Consider the following 14,764-nt stretch of genomic DNA (forward strand, 5'->3'; position numbering starts at 1 on the left):
TAAGTGTTTTTGTTAATGATTTTTTTTTTTTTTTAGGCAACTGGTGTTCCTCTTTACCCATGTATGGACTGTAGCTGTGTCTATAAAAAACTTGGCAGCCTAAACGCTCACATCAGCAAAATGCACATATCAGTGATGGAAGTTGAGGAGCCAGCAACACAGGTGATTTCAGTCTGTTCCTGTCTGAGATAAACTTTATTGATATTTATTGATGAAAACCATATTGATCACAGTAAAGGAGATACTTCTCTCAAAAATGAAATGTTCTCATCATTTACTCAATGCATCTCAAAATACATCAAATAATCACCAAATAACCCCATGTTAATGTCATCATTTTTTTTTTTTTCATGGTTTCAAAAAGGTTACACTTTCATATAGTCTGTATTAATTAAATGTGAAGTAAAACATAAAAAAGCTTAAATTCGGAAATGTCATTAAAGTCAGAAATGCAAAATATTAGAATTTTTACATTTGAGTTTCATTAAATGAAAGTAGAAATTCTAGGTATCTCTTGTTCTTTGAAACCACAATAATGTGGAAGACTGCTGACTTGACAGTGGTCAAAAAGACCATCATTGACACCCTTCACAAAGGGGGTAAGTCACAGAAGGTCATTACTGAAGTGCTGTATCAAAGCATGCAAAGTTGACTGGAAGGAAGAAAGTGGGTAGGAAAAGATGCGCAAGCTTGTTAATCCTGTCAAACAAAGCTCATTCAAACACTTGGTAGAGCTTCATAGGGACTGAACTGAAGCTGGAGTCAGTGAATCAAAAGTCACCATGCTCAGACATCTTCAGGAAAAAGGCTACTAAGCCACTTTTGAAACATAAACAACACCAGGAGCATCTTACCTGGGCTAAGAACAAAATTTAAAAGCACTGTTGCTCGGTGGTTTAAAGTTTTTCTCTTTTCAGATAAAAGCCAATTTTGCATTTCATTTGGAAGTTAAGGTTTGGAGTCTGGAGGAAGTTTTAAGCGGCTTGAAGTCCAGTTTGAAGTTTGCCAAATCAGTGATTATTAGTCAAAATTAAAATAAACAAACAAAACAACTTTTGAAATGTTTGCTTCACATGTAATGAATCTAGAGTATAGGAAAGTTTAACAAAAAAAAAGTGTTTTTCCACATATTCACATTTTTTAGATGTTTCTGTATTTGACTTTCTGTGCAGGTTGAGTAAACAATGAGATACATTTTATATTTGAGTTGGAATATTATTACATAGCCTTAGAAATGTCATGTGTGAATATTAAGCTTTGCTTAATTGTGCTTGACCTCAAACCAGAGGAATACAAAAGACGTTAACCCGGGGTTATTTGTAGTGTGACGAGCTGTTTGTTCACAATCATCCATTACACACAAGCTTACCTGTAAAGTGTGATTCTTCCGTTTGTTTGTTTTCAGAAAGGAAATGCAAGGGTTGATCAGGGTGCAGTGGGGTCAGAAGGGTCAGAGGGTGTGACTGATGTGATCCAACAGCTGCTGGAACTGTCTGACCATGTGACAGCAGACAGTGCTCAAGCGCCTCCCTCTGGGCAGGCCATAGGCACAGCCATCAACCAGGACATCCTACAGGTAAGCAAGATCTATTTCAGAGAAAGAGAGTAAAAGTAATGTTAAATGTACTCGAGAGGGCATTTTAAATGTTATTCATGAACATTCACAGCTAAAGTGTTTTATGTATGCAGGTTAGGAGTGTCCTCACAATTTATTTTACCTTAATCTCCCAAAATCAAGTCATATTTATTTCTATTGCGCTTTATACAGTACAAATTGTATGTATTGGTCTACAGTATATAAGCTGAGGCCAAACATAAATACAAAGCTTGCTTACCAAGCCAAAACCCTTTTGTTTAATTATTTTAATTATATAATTATTTGTTGCCAATAATTCGTACTTTGGTTCTGGATTTGTTTAATATTTATTTATTTATTTTTATTATTATTCTTCATTTTCTTTTTTTTGCACTTGTACATATTCTTCAATGTGAAAAAGCATTCTGGCGTGGCAAATAAATTCCACCTTGCACAAAAGGGCTTACGTAAATGAGCCATCGCTTTCACATCCCTTCATTGACCTTCATTGAGAAAATGGCATGATATTTATAAAGTAAATGGTGAATTTAAAGTGCACCTCAGGAATCATCATTAATTAATTCAAATCAGCTCATCGCCCTTTTGACATTTATTCATGAAATTTGATGTTTCCACAGCAAGCTCTGGAGAACAGTGGACTGACTGAGATTCCAGTGCAGCCTGAAACTCAGAGCAGCTCAGAAAAGCTTCAGCCAGATACAGCTGCCCTGACCGCAACTTCAACAAATGATGGACCAGTCCCTTCAAAAATACTTATCACTGACACTGTTGTTAAAAAGGAGAAAAGAAGCATTATCAAAAAGCCTCCGCAAATGCTTGGTATGCTTGGTTGGTTATGCTTGGTTATCGATTGATAAATGAGAGACTGTGATTACCGGCAATGTGGTCTTAGATCAGTATTCACAGTTATAGAGTATAGCAGATATTTTTGTTTGTTGTTAGGCACCATCAGGCAGGAGAATGGTGTGAGGTGGCATGGCTGTCCATACTGCTCCAAAGAGTTCAAGAAGCCCAGCGATCTAGTCCGTCACATCCGTATTCACACTCATGAAAAACCCTACAAGTGCAAGCAGTGCTTCCGTGCCTTCGCAGTCAAGAGCACGCTGACAGCCCACATGAAGATCCACACGGGCGTTAAAGCTTTTGTGTGTCAGTACTGCATGAAATGCTTCTCCACATCTGGGAGCATGAAGGTCCATCAGCGTCTCCATACTGGTAAGAACAACACTCTTTCTGTTTATCACATATTTTGTCAGAGAGTTCCCAGATCAGAGGTGTCCAGTCCTGCACTGTATTGCAGAGTATACCTCCACTACACCTTCCTGGAAGCCATCCTGAAGACACAGATTAACACGTTCTTGTGTGTTTAAATTGGACTGTAGCTAAACTCTGCTAAAACATGGATAAATTCATATTGGGATTGATAACTTCATATCAACGCATAAATGTGCAAAGATTCAAATGTTTTCATAGTACTGTGTTATTGCAGTTGTTATAGCAGTCCAATTGAAGCATCAATTTGTTTCCCAGGGTATATTATAGAACATACATTTATCCTATCACATTAGCAGTGTTCTCCTTTGCACTGTTAATGTGATCAGATAAATGTAGGAAATATGTAGGGGGGTGCTATAGACTTATAAATTAAATTAAAATACATATTCAGCAGTGAAATGAGCTAATATACACCAAAATGTGACATTTCCAATTGAACGAATGCAACAACATGGTTACGGCCAGACCAAATGTGAAAATAAATGGAGGAGTAAATATTCACAGTCTTTCATTTGCAGAAAAAAAATGACTTGACGTGTTTATCTGCCTCTACTTAGGTGTGCGGCCATTCCCTTGTCCTCACTGCGAGAAGTTCTTCCGTACATCGGGCCACAGAAAAACGCATGTCACCTCTCATTTTAAGAGTATACATCATAAAAAACACAAATACCCTCGAAAACCTCACAAAACCAGGGTGTCCAGGAGCAGTCTGCCTTTGCCTGATATACATCTCCAAGAGCCGATACTCATCACAGACATGGGTACGTAAGATTATTTACATTTACATTTAGTCATTCAAAAGTTACGAGCTTGTAGCGACGTACACAAATGATGTAGTTTTATAGAAGCAAATTAATATCAGCAGAAAAATGGCAGTAGTAATAAGTGCTCTTGAGTAAGGGGACATGTGGCATTTCTTCGTATTCTGTTTTAAGACACAAGGATTTTTTGGATTAAAAATTAAGTATTATTATCAACAAAGCCCCATTCCAGTGCACCTTTACAGTTCAAAAGTTATTGAGCTTGTAGTTCTACACTGTGCCTTTATGTAGTTTTATTAATGAATTAAACACATTTGCTCAGAAAAATATTATTAGTATTTTAAAAATTCTGATTAAGACCTTTGACACACATTAAATATTTACTGGTATTCCATTTAAGAAGCTGAATAGTGTAATTTGTTTGGATATAATTATTAATTATTATTAGGAGAATGCACTCAGCCCCATTCCAAGTACTACAAAACATTAGTGACCGAAGCATTATTGCATTGTATGTAACGTGATGAATTTTTATTTTTTTCTAACACACGTTGTCCTTATCACCACAGGACTCCTGCAGAACCAGAACTCGCGGGCCGCCCTACAGCAGTATCTGGACATTGTGGAGAATGAACGTCCATATAAGTGTGGATACTGCAGCAAAGCATACAAGAAGTCGAGCCACCTTAAGCAGCACATCAGGTTGAAATTATGCGCTGTTGAAAATGTTAAAATGCAATGGCTCTGATTCAGAAGTAAATTCAGTAACCACTGATGGCGTGTCGTTTGCCGTAAGACGATGCTGTATATTAAGTAGCACCTCAAGAAGTACTGGTCCAGAAACAAATGAAGTAGATGTAGTTGGTGGCAACAAGATGAATTTAAAATAAAAACATAAAATGAAGTGGTATAGTGTTTTGAATGTTGATGGGAGAGTCTCTGTGTTTTGTGTTTTTCAGGTCACATACAGGGGAGCGGCCGTATAAGTGCCTGCAGTGCAGTAAGGGGTTTGCTTCATCCGGCGTACTGAAAGCTCATATCCGCACACACTCTGGCCTCAAAGCCTTCAAGTGCCTGCTATGTGACACCACCTTCACCACCAGCGGGAGCCTGCGACGCCACATGACTACGCACAGCGACATACGCCCTTACATGTGTCCCTACTGCCAGAAAACCTTCAAGTCCTCCCCCAACTGCAGAAAGCACATGAAAACACACAGGTGAGTCGCCCTAACTGGGAAAATGAATCTTTCGAGCACCAAATGCCAAATTTCTGCTGAACACAACATTTGATAATTTGGGTAAGGTGAGTAACTAAATCCTTCAAAATTCTGTAGAAAGAAGAAAGCAAAGGAAAAGAGAGATTGAGAGATTTTTGCTTATTTGTAAACTGTTCCTTTAAAGGATTACTCTACCCGAAATGATCATTTGTTTTCATTAATCACTTACCCGCCCCATGTCGTTCCAAACCTGTAAAACAACACAATTTAAGATATTTTGAATGAGATCTGGGAGGTTCGTGACTGTCTTGTAAGGCATCGTAAAAAATAATCTGCCATCAGTGTTTGAAATATAATGGTATTAAGTGACGAGAGTACTTATTGACACACAGACGCACTGTTATCCTTTAAATCGATTGCATAGAAAAATTTATACACGTAGAAGGTGTGTCCTCGTGTTGCAGCTGACACAGAACAGTGTACCTATGAACAGGCTGGTTTATCAGTAATAACACTAAATGTACCTTGTATTTATTGTGTTTTTTAGGTATGAGCTGGCTCAACAGCTGCAACAGCAGCAGAGCTCAAATGACATGCAGCCGCCTACAGCTGTGGTTGGGACAGGGGCCCAGAGCATGCTTGAGGTGATGGGAGACGGCCAACAGGTGACACTGCCGACTGCCCTGGGGGAAGATGCCCTGCAAGAAACAGGTGAGAGGCACACAAACTCTCACTTGCTCTAATAAGAATGATTTTTTTTTTCTTACAACCTAACACTAACTGAAAATGCACAAACACATTAGTTATCGACAAACATGAAATAGGACACTCTGGAATATGGAGGTCCCGTTTGTTTCAGGGGGGCTTTCTCTAAATAGGCCATGTTTCCTCCTAAAAAGGATAAAAAAAATAATTCACGGTACAAAAAGACACAATATAATCTTTGGTTCTAACACCGCTACTGCTTTGCATAGACCTCACTACAAGAATATCATATCCACTGAGCATCAAATTGCTATTTATTTAACAAAAGCAACAAGAAAATGAAAATAAATAAATACATTTTTGTAGTGAATGCATTAATGATACAAGGAAGAAGGGTGTGGGTTTATGAAACGGTGTCTACAAAATAAATTTATTGTACTGCTTAAATATAGACACCAGACAAATGTTGATTTGAACGGTGTCTTCACGCAGTTTTTTTTACTGATTTTTATAGCTAGCATTAAGAAGTTACTCATCATCCAGTTTTTTTATTTTGACCATGCATTCTGTTCCAATAGCGCTAATAAAGAGATGCAACAACAATCAGATGATAGAAGCATGTCATTAGTAACTCTAATGAGCGCAATCTCAGTACTATAGTACGGTCTAAATCCTGATTGTAAATATAAAGAGGAAGGAATATAGTTCTAGAATATAGTATACTACCTTTTCTAGCGTCTTTGACAGAAAAGGGAGATTCGAGATTAGCCTTTCATTAATTAAGTCTTTGGGGACAAGATGTGTTTTCTTAATAAGAGGCTTAACTACAGCCAATTTGAAGGTTTTAGGGACATATCCAAATGACCGTGTTAAATTAATGATAGTCCAAATAGGATCTGTGACTTCTGGAAGCAGCTCTTTTAATAGTTTAGATGGAATAGGGTCTAACATACACGTTGCTGGTTTAGATGATTTAGCAAGTTTGTACAATTCTTCCTCTCCAATAATAGGAGCACCACAGCATGCCATTGGATTGTTTACATAGAAAGCATTAAATGAACTATGAAAATGTTATTTATCCACAGAATCATTTGTGAGTGCGCAGCATGCTCATATGGACCAGTTTGAAACACCAGCGCTGCCTCAGTCCACATTTGAACAGCCAGCTATGACACAGGGTAACACCTTTCTATAAATATACTTGTTTTGGACTGAATTTGCATGCAGTTAACTTTACACTGTGAATGTGTGTCATGTGAATATCTCTATAGAATGTCAGCTTCAGTGAGCCAAAGATAGTTCTTCCTCCTACCTTCTTGTTTTAGTCATTTATGTATGAAGACGTTAAGTCTTTTGTGACAAATTAAGCAAAAGTATTCCCCTTATGTTTTGTTTGATTTCCAGTTCACATGCTCTGGTATTAATTATAAACCTTTGGTCAACTAACGGCATGTAACAGGCCACAGGCGTAATGGCTGAAAGCACGTGCGATGTTGACATTTACACCTGATCTAAAAGGCACATCTCTGTTTGCATAAGTCTTTGTTGTGCATGGCAAATAAAATCAAGCATGAGTTTGTTGTGTGCATGTGAGGGGGAAAAAAAAAGAGAGCTCTCAGCTAAGTGATGGTGAGTTTTTTGACTGTGACTTAGAGATTATAGTGCACCAAACATTCACTGATATCAATAGGAAAACTGTTACATTTACATTTATCCAAAGTGACTTACACTGCATTCAGATTACAGTTTTTTTTTTTTTACATTTTAATCAGCTCTTGCTTTCCCTGGGAACCACCATGCTCTACTATTTGAGCTTCAGGAAAGACTATACCTGAAATACGGAGAGTGAAACTCTCAAGCGCTTTGTGTTCAAGACAAGCGAAGCCAATTGAAAATATATCTGCGCTAAACTAAATTTACTGGCGTTGTAGAGGGTTTAAGATCGCTGTTCCTGAATAGAGAGGGATTTTTAGCTGGGGCTAGATTTGAGGAATCCTGGTTTAAAATAGGTATGCTCTTTTCCAGGTTTCACTATAGCTGAGGGATTTACTCAGCAGGCACATTTCTCTACTGTACAGCAGCTGCAGGACTCAAGCACATTGGAGTCGCAAGCCTTGACCACCAGCTACCATCCTCCCAACCTACTGCATGTGACACACTCCGAGGTACTAACACATAACCCGTACACAAATCTACTGTATGTAAAACAGCTGTGAATAACCCCATACACAATATAGAGATCTCCATTATCTGACATCAGTTTTGGGTTAGGTGCTAGGGTTAGGAATCGCTGCACTGGAAAGCAGAAAATTCCACTCTTATCCTCTGCTGTGCACATCAAACAACTGATTACTGACTATCTGCGTTAATAATATAATACATATAATCATATATTATTATCTTGACATGTCTGCTGTTGTACCACCACAACACAGCACAGTCATACGTACCGAAATAAAGTAAATTAAATTGTTATTTCTTTGTTTTGTGTGTGTGTGTGTGTGTGTGTGTGTGTAGGCAAGTGGTTTATTGCAGGAGGCAAGTCAAGGAGAGCTCCAGCTGTCTATACAGACACAAGACTTTCAGGACGAGGATGAAATCAACAAGAGAGTCTATCAGTAAGTATACGTACCTTTAAGATGAATTTGTCTTTAATACAATGACAGTGCGTCTTTGAAACATTTTGCAAAAAATAAGCCCTGCCATTAATAAATGGTTAATAAAGTTTTTTTAAAACTCAAAGTTTTGTTCTTCTAAATTGTATTATACAGTAGTCCTTCTTATGCAATTTCTGTCCATTTGGAACCACAGAATGTTATTTTTTGTGTGAACTATTCCTTTATTGTAATAACTATTTTTATTTGTTAGGCTAGTATAGTTCTTTCTATGGTACTGAAATACAATTTAACTGGTATTTATAATTTTGACATGATATAGCCTTGCAGTATTTATTAGAATACAAGATAACATGGGTCAAAAAATAATTGCAGTTCTTTTATTTTTTTGTGGCAAAGCGAGTGAAACGGTTGGCAGGCCAAGTAGAGTTGAGCATGGAAGTATCTTTGATCTGTGCTATAAAGAAATATGTAATGCTAAATTACAGCACTGTGTACACTCGATGTCAAAAAAAAAGGTAAAAAGCACAATAAGTAGTGAAAAAGAACATGATACTTCTTGTGCAGTGATATGTTGTTTTGTTTCTTAGGTGCAGTATGTGTGATAAGAGCTTTAAAAAGTCCAGTCACCTGAAGCAGCATGTGCGCTCGCACACTGGAGAGAAACCTTATCGCTGTAACCTCTGTGGGAGGAGCTTTGTGTCCACCGGAGTGCTCAAATCACACCTGAACACACACACAGGTGACATAAACTAACAATGAAAATCAATTATTGACATGAATGTTAATTTCATGCATTATTAAAAACTAAAATTGTATCTGTTAATACTAGTTAATGTCCCTAGTAACTAGTAACTAGTCCCAATGGGACCTTGTTGTAAAGCATTACCTAAAAACACATGTTATGGCCTGGTCATATATATTTCTTCCCTGTGGCTGTTCTTCTGCTTTCTAAGGAGTGAAGGCTTATAGGTGTAGCATTTGTGACACCTGCTTCACCACTAACGGCAGTCTGAACCGACACATGATCATCCACCTGAACACAAAGCCCTTCAAGTGCGCAATCTGCGGGGAAAGCTTCCGCACCGTCATGCTGCGGAGGAAACACATGAAACTCCTGCATGCTGGAGGTCCCAAAGGTACAAGCTGAGGATCAGTTTCTGCTGTATCCTTCTAAGCATTCTAAAATAATAAGGCAATGATCATTAGTCAGTCTGCACTTGGTAGTCAACTCACTTAAACTGAATGTGATAAACTGAGCAGACCGTCTACTAAAACCGTCTACAAAGTTACTTACTCTTAGTAGAATGTATAAAGTGGACTATCAAAAAAAAAAGTGATACCTTGAACTTTACGCTGCAAGGTTCATATTGTGAAACCAATACTAATGTTAACAAAGAATTGATGTCCATAGTTCTGGAAACGGATGAAGCTGGTGAAGAGGATGATGGGTCGGATCGCTCGGGGATGAAAAGAAACCGCAACGGTATCATCACGTTAACTGAAGAGCAGACAGCAGAGCTGGCAAAGAGAGACCCTGGGGATGAGGCGTCTCTGTCAGAGAAGGTTCTTGCCCAGACAGCTGCTGAACGAGATCGAATCAGTGAAGTTAAAGACAAATGTGTTGAGCTCAATATAGAGCCGAAGTTTGCAAACCGCTGCCAGTACTGCCCAAAGAGTTTCAAGAAGCCCAGTGACCTAGTGAGGTAATCGTCTTATACAATGTTACGTTATCCTATAAGCTAATAATAATTGTCTGTATGATTTATTTATTTCAGACAATGAAAATGAGATGCATGAGGCGATATATGAGACTAGAACGGGTCATTATTATAATTCACATAATCAGGGAACGGACTTATGAGGAAAAAAATAGCATCTTGATTGTCAACTTTTTTTTTTCCCCCAGACACATCCGCATTCATACAGGTGAGAAACCGTACAAGTGTGACGAGTGCGGAAAGTGTTTCACGGTGAAATCCACATTGGACTGTCATATCAAGACACACTCAGGTGAGTTGTATATAGAAATAAAGTTCTGTGTAAATCATGTGTTTGTGTATATATTTTGTGAGTCATTACAAATCACAAACCCCATGTTTTAAACTTTAGCGTTACATTTACTGATCTCATAGTGGTTGTTTTACAGACATATGTTTAAAAAAAATTTGATTACTTAGTGAATTTACCTGGTGGATAACAACACTGAAAAAACAAATAAATAAATAAAACATTTTGTTGTAGGGCAATTTTATTATAAACTTATTTATTATATTTGTATTATTAATTATTGTCAATTATTGACACACAAAATATTTGTTTTTAATGAATACTTGAAAGGACTTTGCAAACTGAGTCTAAATAACAAGTCAGAAATATATTTTTAATTAATATTACTGACAGGCCATTGAATTAAAGAAATTAATGAAAGAAATTAAAGAAAATAATGCACACCCAAGTTGTGCACTTTTTTCTAATAATTTAACAGAATAGCAACCAGTAACCAAAAACATAATAAAAAATGTTTTAATGGAGAAACAAAAAAAATGGTCTTCAGTTTTGACTTAACTTAGTCTTAGATTTCCTTAATTAAATTTTTTTTCATATGTTGATAAACTACAATAAAGTAGCGTTGTTATTTTATCTGACGGTTTACTGTTTAGTGTGTAGAATTGCATGGAAACCATGATTTCTGATCTGTAACCAGATTTTGTACAGCCTTTCTAAAACACATCTTTATTGTATTAAAGTTTCATTTTCATGTTCCTTTGCAGGGCAGAAGCTGTTCAGCTGTCACATGTGCAACACATCCTTCTCCACAAAGGGCAGCCTCAAGGTCCACATGCGTTTACACACTGGCTCCAAACCCTTCAAGTGCCCCCACTGTGATCTGCGCTTCCGGACATCTGGTCACCGCAAGACCCACATCCAGGGTCACATCAGGCCCTCTGACCGGAAGGCCAAGCGGAGCTCCGGCACTGAGCCTCAAAGTTCAGGAAGACAGGAAGTACAAAGTATTCCTCAGACTCAGCATCCCTCCCCAGCAGTGGACACTCAGCCTCCTGTGGGATTACTACAGACCACCGCAACAGATCCTAACATCTACATCCCTGGAAACTCGGTACTCGCGGGCCAGTATGACCCCAGTTTGCTGCAACAAGGGCTGGTAGGGCAAGCTATACTGCCTGCTACTGTGTCAGGTAATGACAGTCACACGACAAGTCAAGTCACATGCATATAATTTTTATTTTCATCACAACATTGTAAATGTTGCTCATGTTGGACATTGGTCTGAAAAGCGTATGCTTGTAAACTGATTTGCATTTGTAAATCTTCGTACCCTGACATATCACTGAATCAACATCTTCATCAAACCTAGATTTGCAGTTCGTTGTGGAATTATATTATATTATATTAAATTATACATGTGTGGGGTGCGGCTATAGCTCAGATGAATCTAATCTTTGAGGTGAACGTATAGCTGTAATCACATTCTATTTTTATTTGTGTTTCAAAGATGAATGAAAGTCTTGTGGGTTTTGGTGAACTACGTTTTTTTTTTTCTCTCTCTCTCTCTCCAGCGGGTGGGGATCTGACTGTGTCTTTGACAGAGGGTCTCGCTACACTTGAAGGCATTCACTTGCAGCTCACACCTACAAACCTGGTGTGTCCAAATGTACAGATCTCTGGGATTGACCCCAGCAACATCAACAACATCACTTTGCAGGTAAAACTCAGCTAAAGGTGCTTAGATTAGTCGTACTGAGCAAGCGTGATGACGCAGCGTGTTCGTGTTCGTGTGCGTCTGCCTGTTTAGATCGACCCCAGTATTCTGCAGCACGGCAGTTTGCTGTCTCACTCTCTGACGACAGACTCAGGACTCACGCCGCACACGACAGCTCACCTCATGGCGGCTGGAGATGCTTCGGTTCCTGCTAACGTAGTCATTCACCCTCTGAGCGGACTCTCACTGCAAGCCCCACCTGCCTCAGCCAGCGTCACCATCAGCAACCTGACAAACGAGCAGGATAACTCCAGTGTGTCTCTTTGTCTTTTTTTTTTTGCCTAGTTGCCCACTTTAAGTTTAACTCTCAAAAAAAAAAAAATAATAATAATCTTCTGTCCTGTCAGGTTCTCAGGAGCTGTCGCAAGTGTCCAGTGCAGCGGGTCTTGTAAGCGGCGGCAGCAGCGCTCCAGAAATCACACTGACTATCAATAACTCCAGTCTGACACAAGCTTTAGCACAGACCGGTGCTGCTGCATCTACACCTGCCACCAGTACGCCAGAGATCACACTCACTATAGCAGGTACACACACACACACACAAACTGCTGCACGTTCTGTTCACGTTAAACACCCCAGTAAACGCATGCTAGAGGTTACACTGCATTACGCACCTTTTTGAAATTGCAAATATGCTCTAAAGATGGCAACGGCAACACAGTGTGTGTGTTTTGTTTCGTATTTTGAATCAAAAATGCAGTAAAAACTGAAATATTGTTACAAAAATAATAATAAAAAAATATATAATGTAATTTATTCTTGTCAGGAAAAGCAACATTTTCAGAAATCATTCTAATACCATTCAAGTGTTCAAGGGAGAATACGTTTTATACGTAAACAGTTGTGTTTTTTGACTGAATATTATACATATATTTTTTTGGGGGGGTGTTTTGTAACCGCCATGTCAACGCGATCCATATATATCTGTTCTTTGTCTCTGTTTAAAGGTCAGGACCTGTTACCCCAGCACTGTTCAGCCTCTGCTTCAAACATGAACCCTGGGATCAGACTCGCTTCAGGCAGCAGCAGCCTGACATTAAGCAACGAGCAGCTCCTTGCTCAGAGCTCCCCCTCTGCCATGACTGGTGAGATCTGAATAATAAAAAAATCTTTTGAGTACCTGACATGTAGAGCAATGTGCATGTTTTCTGTTTATGATACAGTAGGCCTAAAGGTTCATAGGGTAAAAATACACCCTGTATTTTATTTTATTCTTCTCTAATCCACTAGATGGCACAGAAAATCCTCGCAGCGCCTGTGTAAACTTGAAACTATGATAAATAGCTGACAGGCTTTTCCATTTGTTGACACGACGTGGTTAGATTCAAACAGTCACTATTATTTATTAAGGTGGATGTCTTAGAGATGACCCCCTTATTTATAATTACACCATATTTAAACATATTATGTTAATCGTGTCATAAAAATATCATTATCTGGAGATCTCCTTTTGATCAGTGCAACATCCTTTTAGAATCGGTGTTATAATGCACCTCAATTAACATGATTAAACGGTATTGAATTATTTAATATTTCAAAACAAAATACGGTACAAACTGTGGGCAAGTATTAACCTGATAAATATTACTGATGGTATTTTGTTATATGCTGGAGAGAATTTAAGAAAAGGCCCCCCTCATCATATACATTTTTGTTTAACAAATCAGGCTGCTTATATTTTCCATTACAGAAATATATAGATTTCGCTATGACTGAAAAATGACGTCTTGTATTATTGACAAATGATTTTCTCATTGACACTGTAATGCCGCTTCGACACAATCAGTATTGTATAAAGCACTATATAAAGAAAAGTGACTCGACATACTGTATATCCATAGTTTCTTGATCCAGTTGTTCAGTTGCGTCTCTGATTCATTTCGCCCATCAGTCAGTGCGCTGGCACCCAGCACCTCCCTGTCCCAGACAGGCATGTCAGCTCAGAGCCTGGTGATGTCATCTGCGGGAATGGCCAGCGATGGCAGCGTGACTCTGACTCTAGCAGACACACAGATACTGGATACGGTCTCTCTCAACCTGAACACACAGGTAAATGCACAACACTGATAAATGCATGTAGCTTTAACATTTTGTCCCGGAACTGTGTATTAAGTAAATTTCAATCAATCAATCATTTTTATTTATATAGCGCTTTTAACAACACAGGTTGCATCAAAGCACTGTACAGTATAATGACAGGGATGTATAATGACAGGGATGTATAATGACGAAAGTGACAAATTTCTTATTAAATGCAGAGACGGTCTCTGTAGTCAATTCAACGATAGTCACTAGAAGTTAAGTGTCCCCAACCAAGCAAGCCAGAGGCGACAGCGGCAAGGAAACAAAACCCCATCCATACAGAATGGAGAAAAAAAAACCTTGGGAGAAACCAGACTCAGTTGGGGTCAGTTCTCCTCTGACCGGACGCCCAGCACTTAACTTCCAGTTCAATTTTAAACGCTGCTGTGTCAGGTAGTGTAAATGACTTAGTGTGTGCGTGTGTGTGTGTGTGTGTGTGTGTGTGTGTGTGTGTGCATCAGGATCTGGTGATCTGTCGACGGGCGCATCTAGGTGTTCTGGTCTCTGATGAACATAATCTCTAGGTGCTGATCCACCATCTAGTCTGGATACAAACTGTGAAAACAGATTGAGAAAGAAACAGGACTAATATTAGCGTAGATGCCATTCTTTTACGATGTCACAAGTACATCGTATTGTAGGAGTAGTGTTCCCGGTTCCAGCAAATCTAAGTAATGCAGCCTAAAAATCCTTTAACGGATTTGAATAATAAAAAAGGTGTGTTG

The 14,764-nt window shown here is 38.6% G+C and overlaps 1 protein-coding gene across 1 annotated transcript in view; it reads left to right on the top strand.

Moving 5' to 3' along the window:
- LOC122359848 (zinc finger protein 236-like) overlaps positions 1 to 14,764 on the top strand; it is a 33,648-nt gene that overhangs the window by 14,666 nt on the left and 4,218 nt on the right. Inside the window, exons 7-27 of the mRNA XM_043260037.1 lie at positions 37 to 162; positions 1,406 to 1,576; positions 2,215 to 2,416; positions 2,540 to 2,812; positions 3,430 to 3,633; positions 4,203 to 4,335; positions 4,593 to 4,853; positions 5,401 to 5,564; positions 6,644 to 6,736; positions 7,584 to 7,723; positions 8,076 to 8,176; positions 8,764 to 8,915; positions 9,130 to 9,312; positions 9,588 to 9,879; positions 10,083 to 10,186; positions 10,948 to 11,373; positions 11,755 to 11,900; positions 11,991 to 12,210; positions 12,305 to 12,481; positions 12,905 to 13,042; positions 13,849 to 14,006. Coding sequence (XP_043115972.1) covers positions 37 to 162; positions 1,406 to 1,576; positions 2,215 to 2,416; positions 2,540 to 2,812; positions 3,430 to 3,633; positions 4,203 to 4,335; positions 4,593 to 4,853; positions 5,401 to 5,564; positions 6,644 to 6,736; positions 7,584 to 7,723; positions 8,076 to 8,176; positions 8,764 to 8,915; positions 9,130 to 9,312; positions 9,588 to 9,879; positions 10,083 to 10,186; positions 10,948 to 11,373; positions 11,755 to 11,900; positions 11,991 to 12,210; positions 12,305 to 12,481; positions 12,905 to 13,042; positions 13,849 to 14,006 — 3,864 coding nt within the window. The remainder of the gene's footprint in view (positions 1 to 36; positions 163 to 1,405; positions 1,577 to 2,214; positions 2,417 to 2,539; positions 2,813 to 3,429; positions 3,634 to 4,202; positions 4,336 to 4,592; positions 4,854 to 5,400; positions 5,565 to 6,643; positions 6,737 to 7,583; positions 7,724 to 8,075; positions 8,177 to 8,763; positions 8,916 to 9,129; positions 9,313 to 9,587; positions 9,880 to 10,082; positions 10,187 to 10,947; positions 11,374 to 11,754; positions 11,901 to 11,990; positions 12,211 to 12,304; positions 12,482 to 12,904; positions 13,043 to 13,848; positions 14,007 to 14,764) is intronic.

The sequence above is a fragment of the Puntigrus tetrazona genome, chromosome 16 (genome assembly GCF_018831695.1).
Source record: "Puntigrus tetrazona isolate hp1 chromosome 16, ASM1883169v1, whole genome shotgun sequence".
Classification (NCBI taxonomy): Eukaryota; Metazoa; Chordata; class Actinopteri; order Cypriniformes; family Cyprinidae; genus Puntigrus; species Puntigrus tetrazona.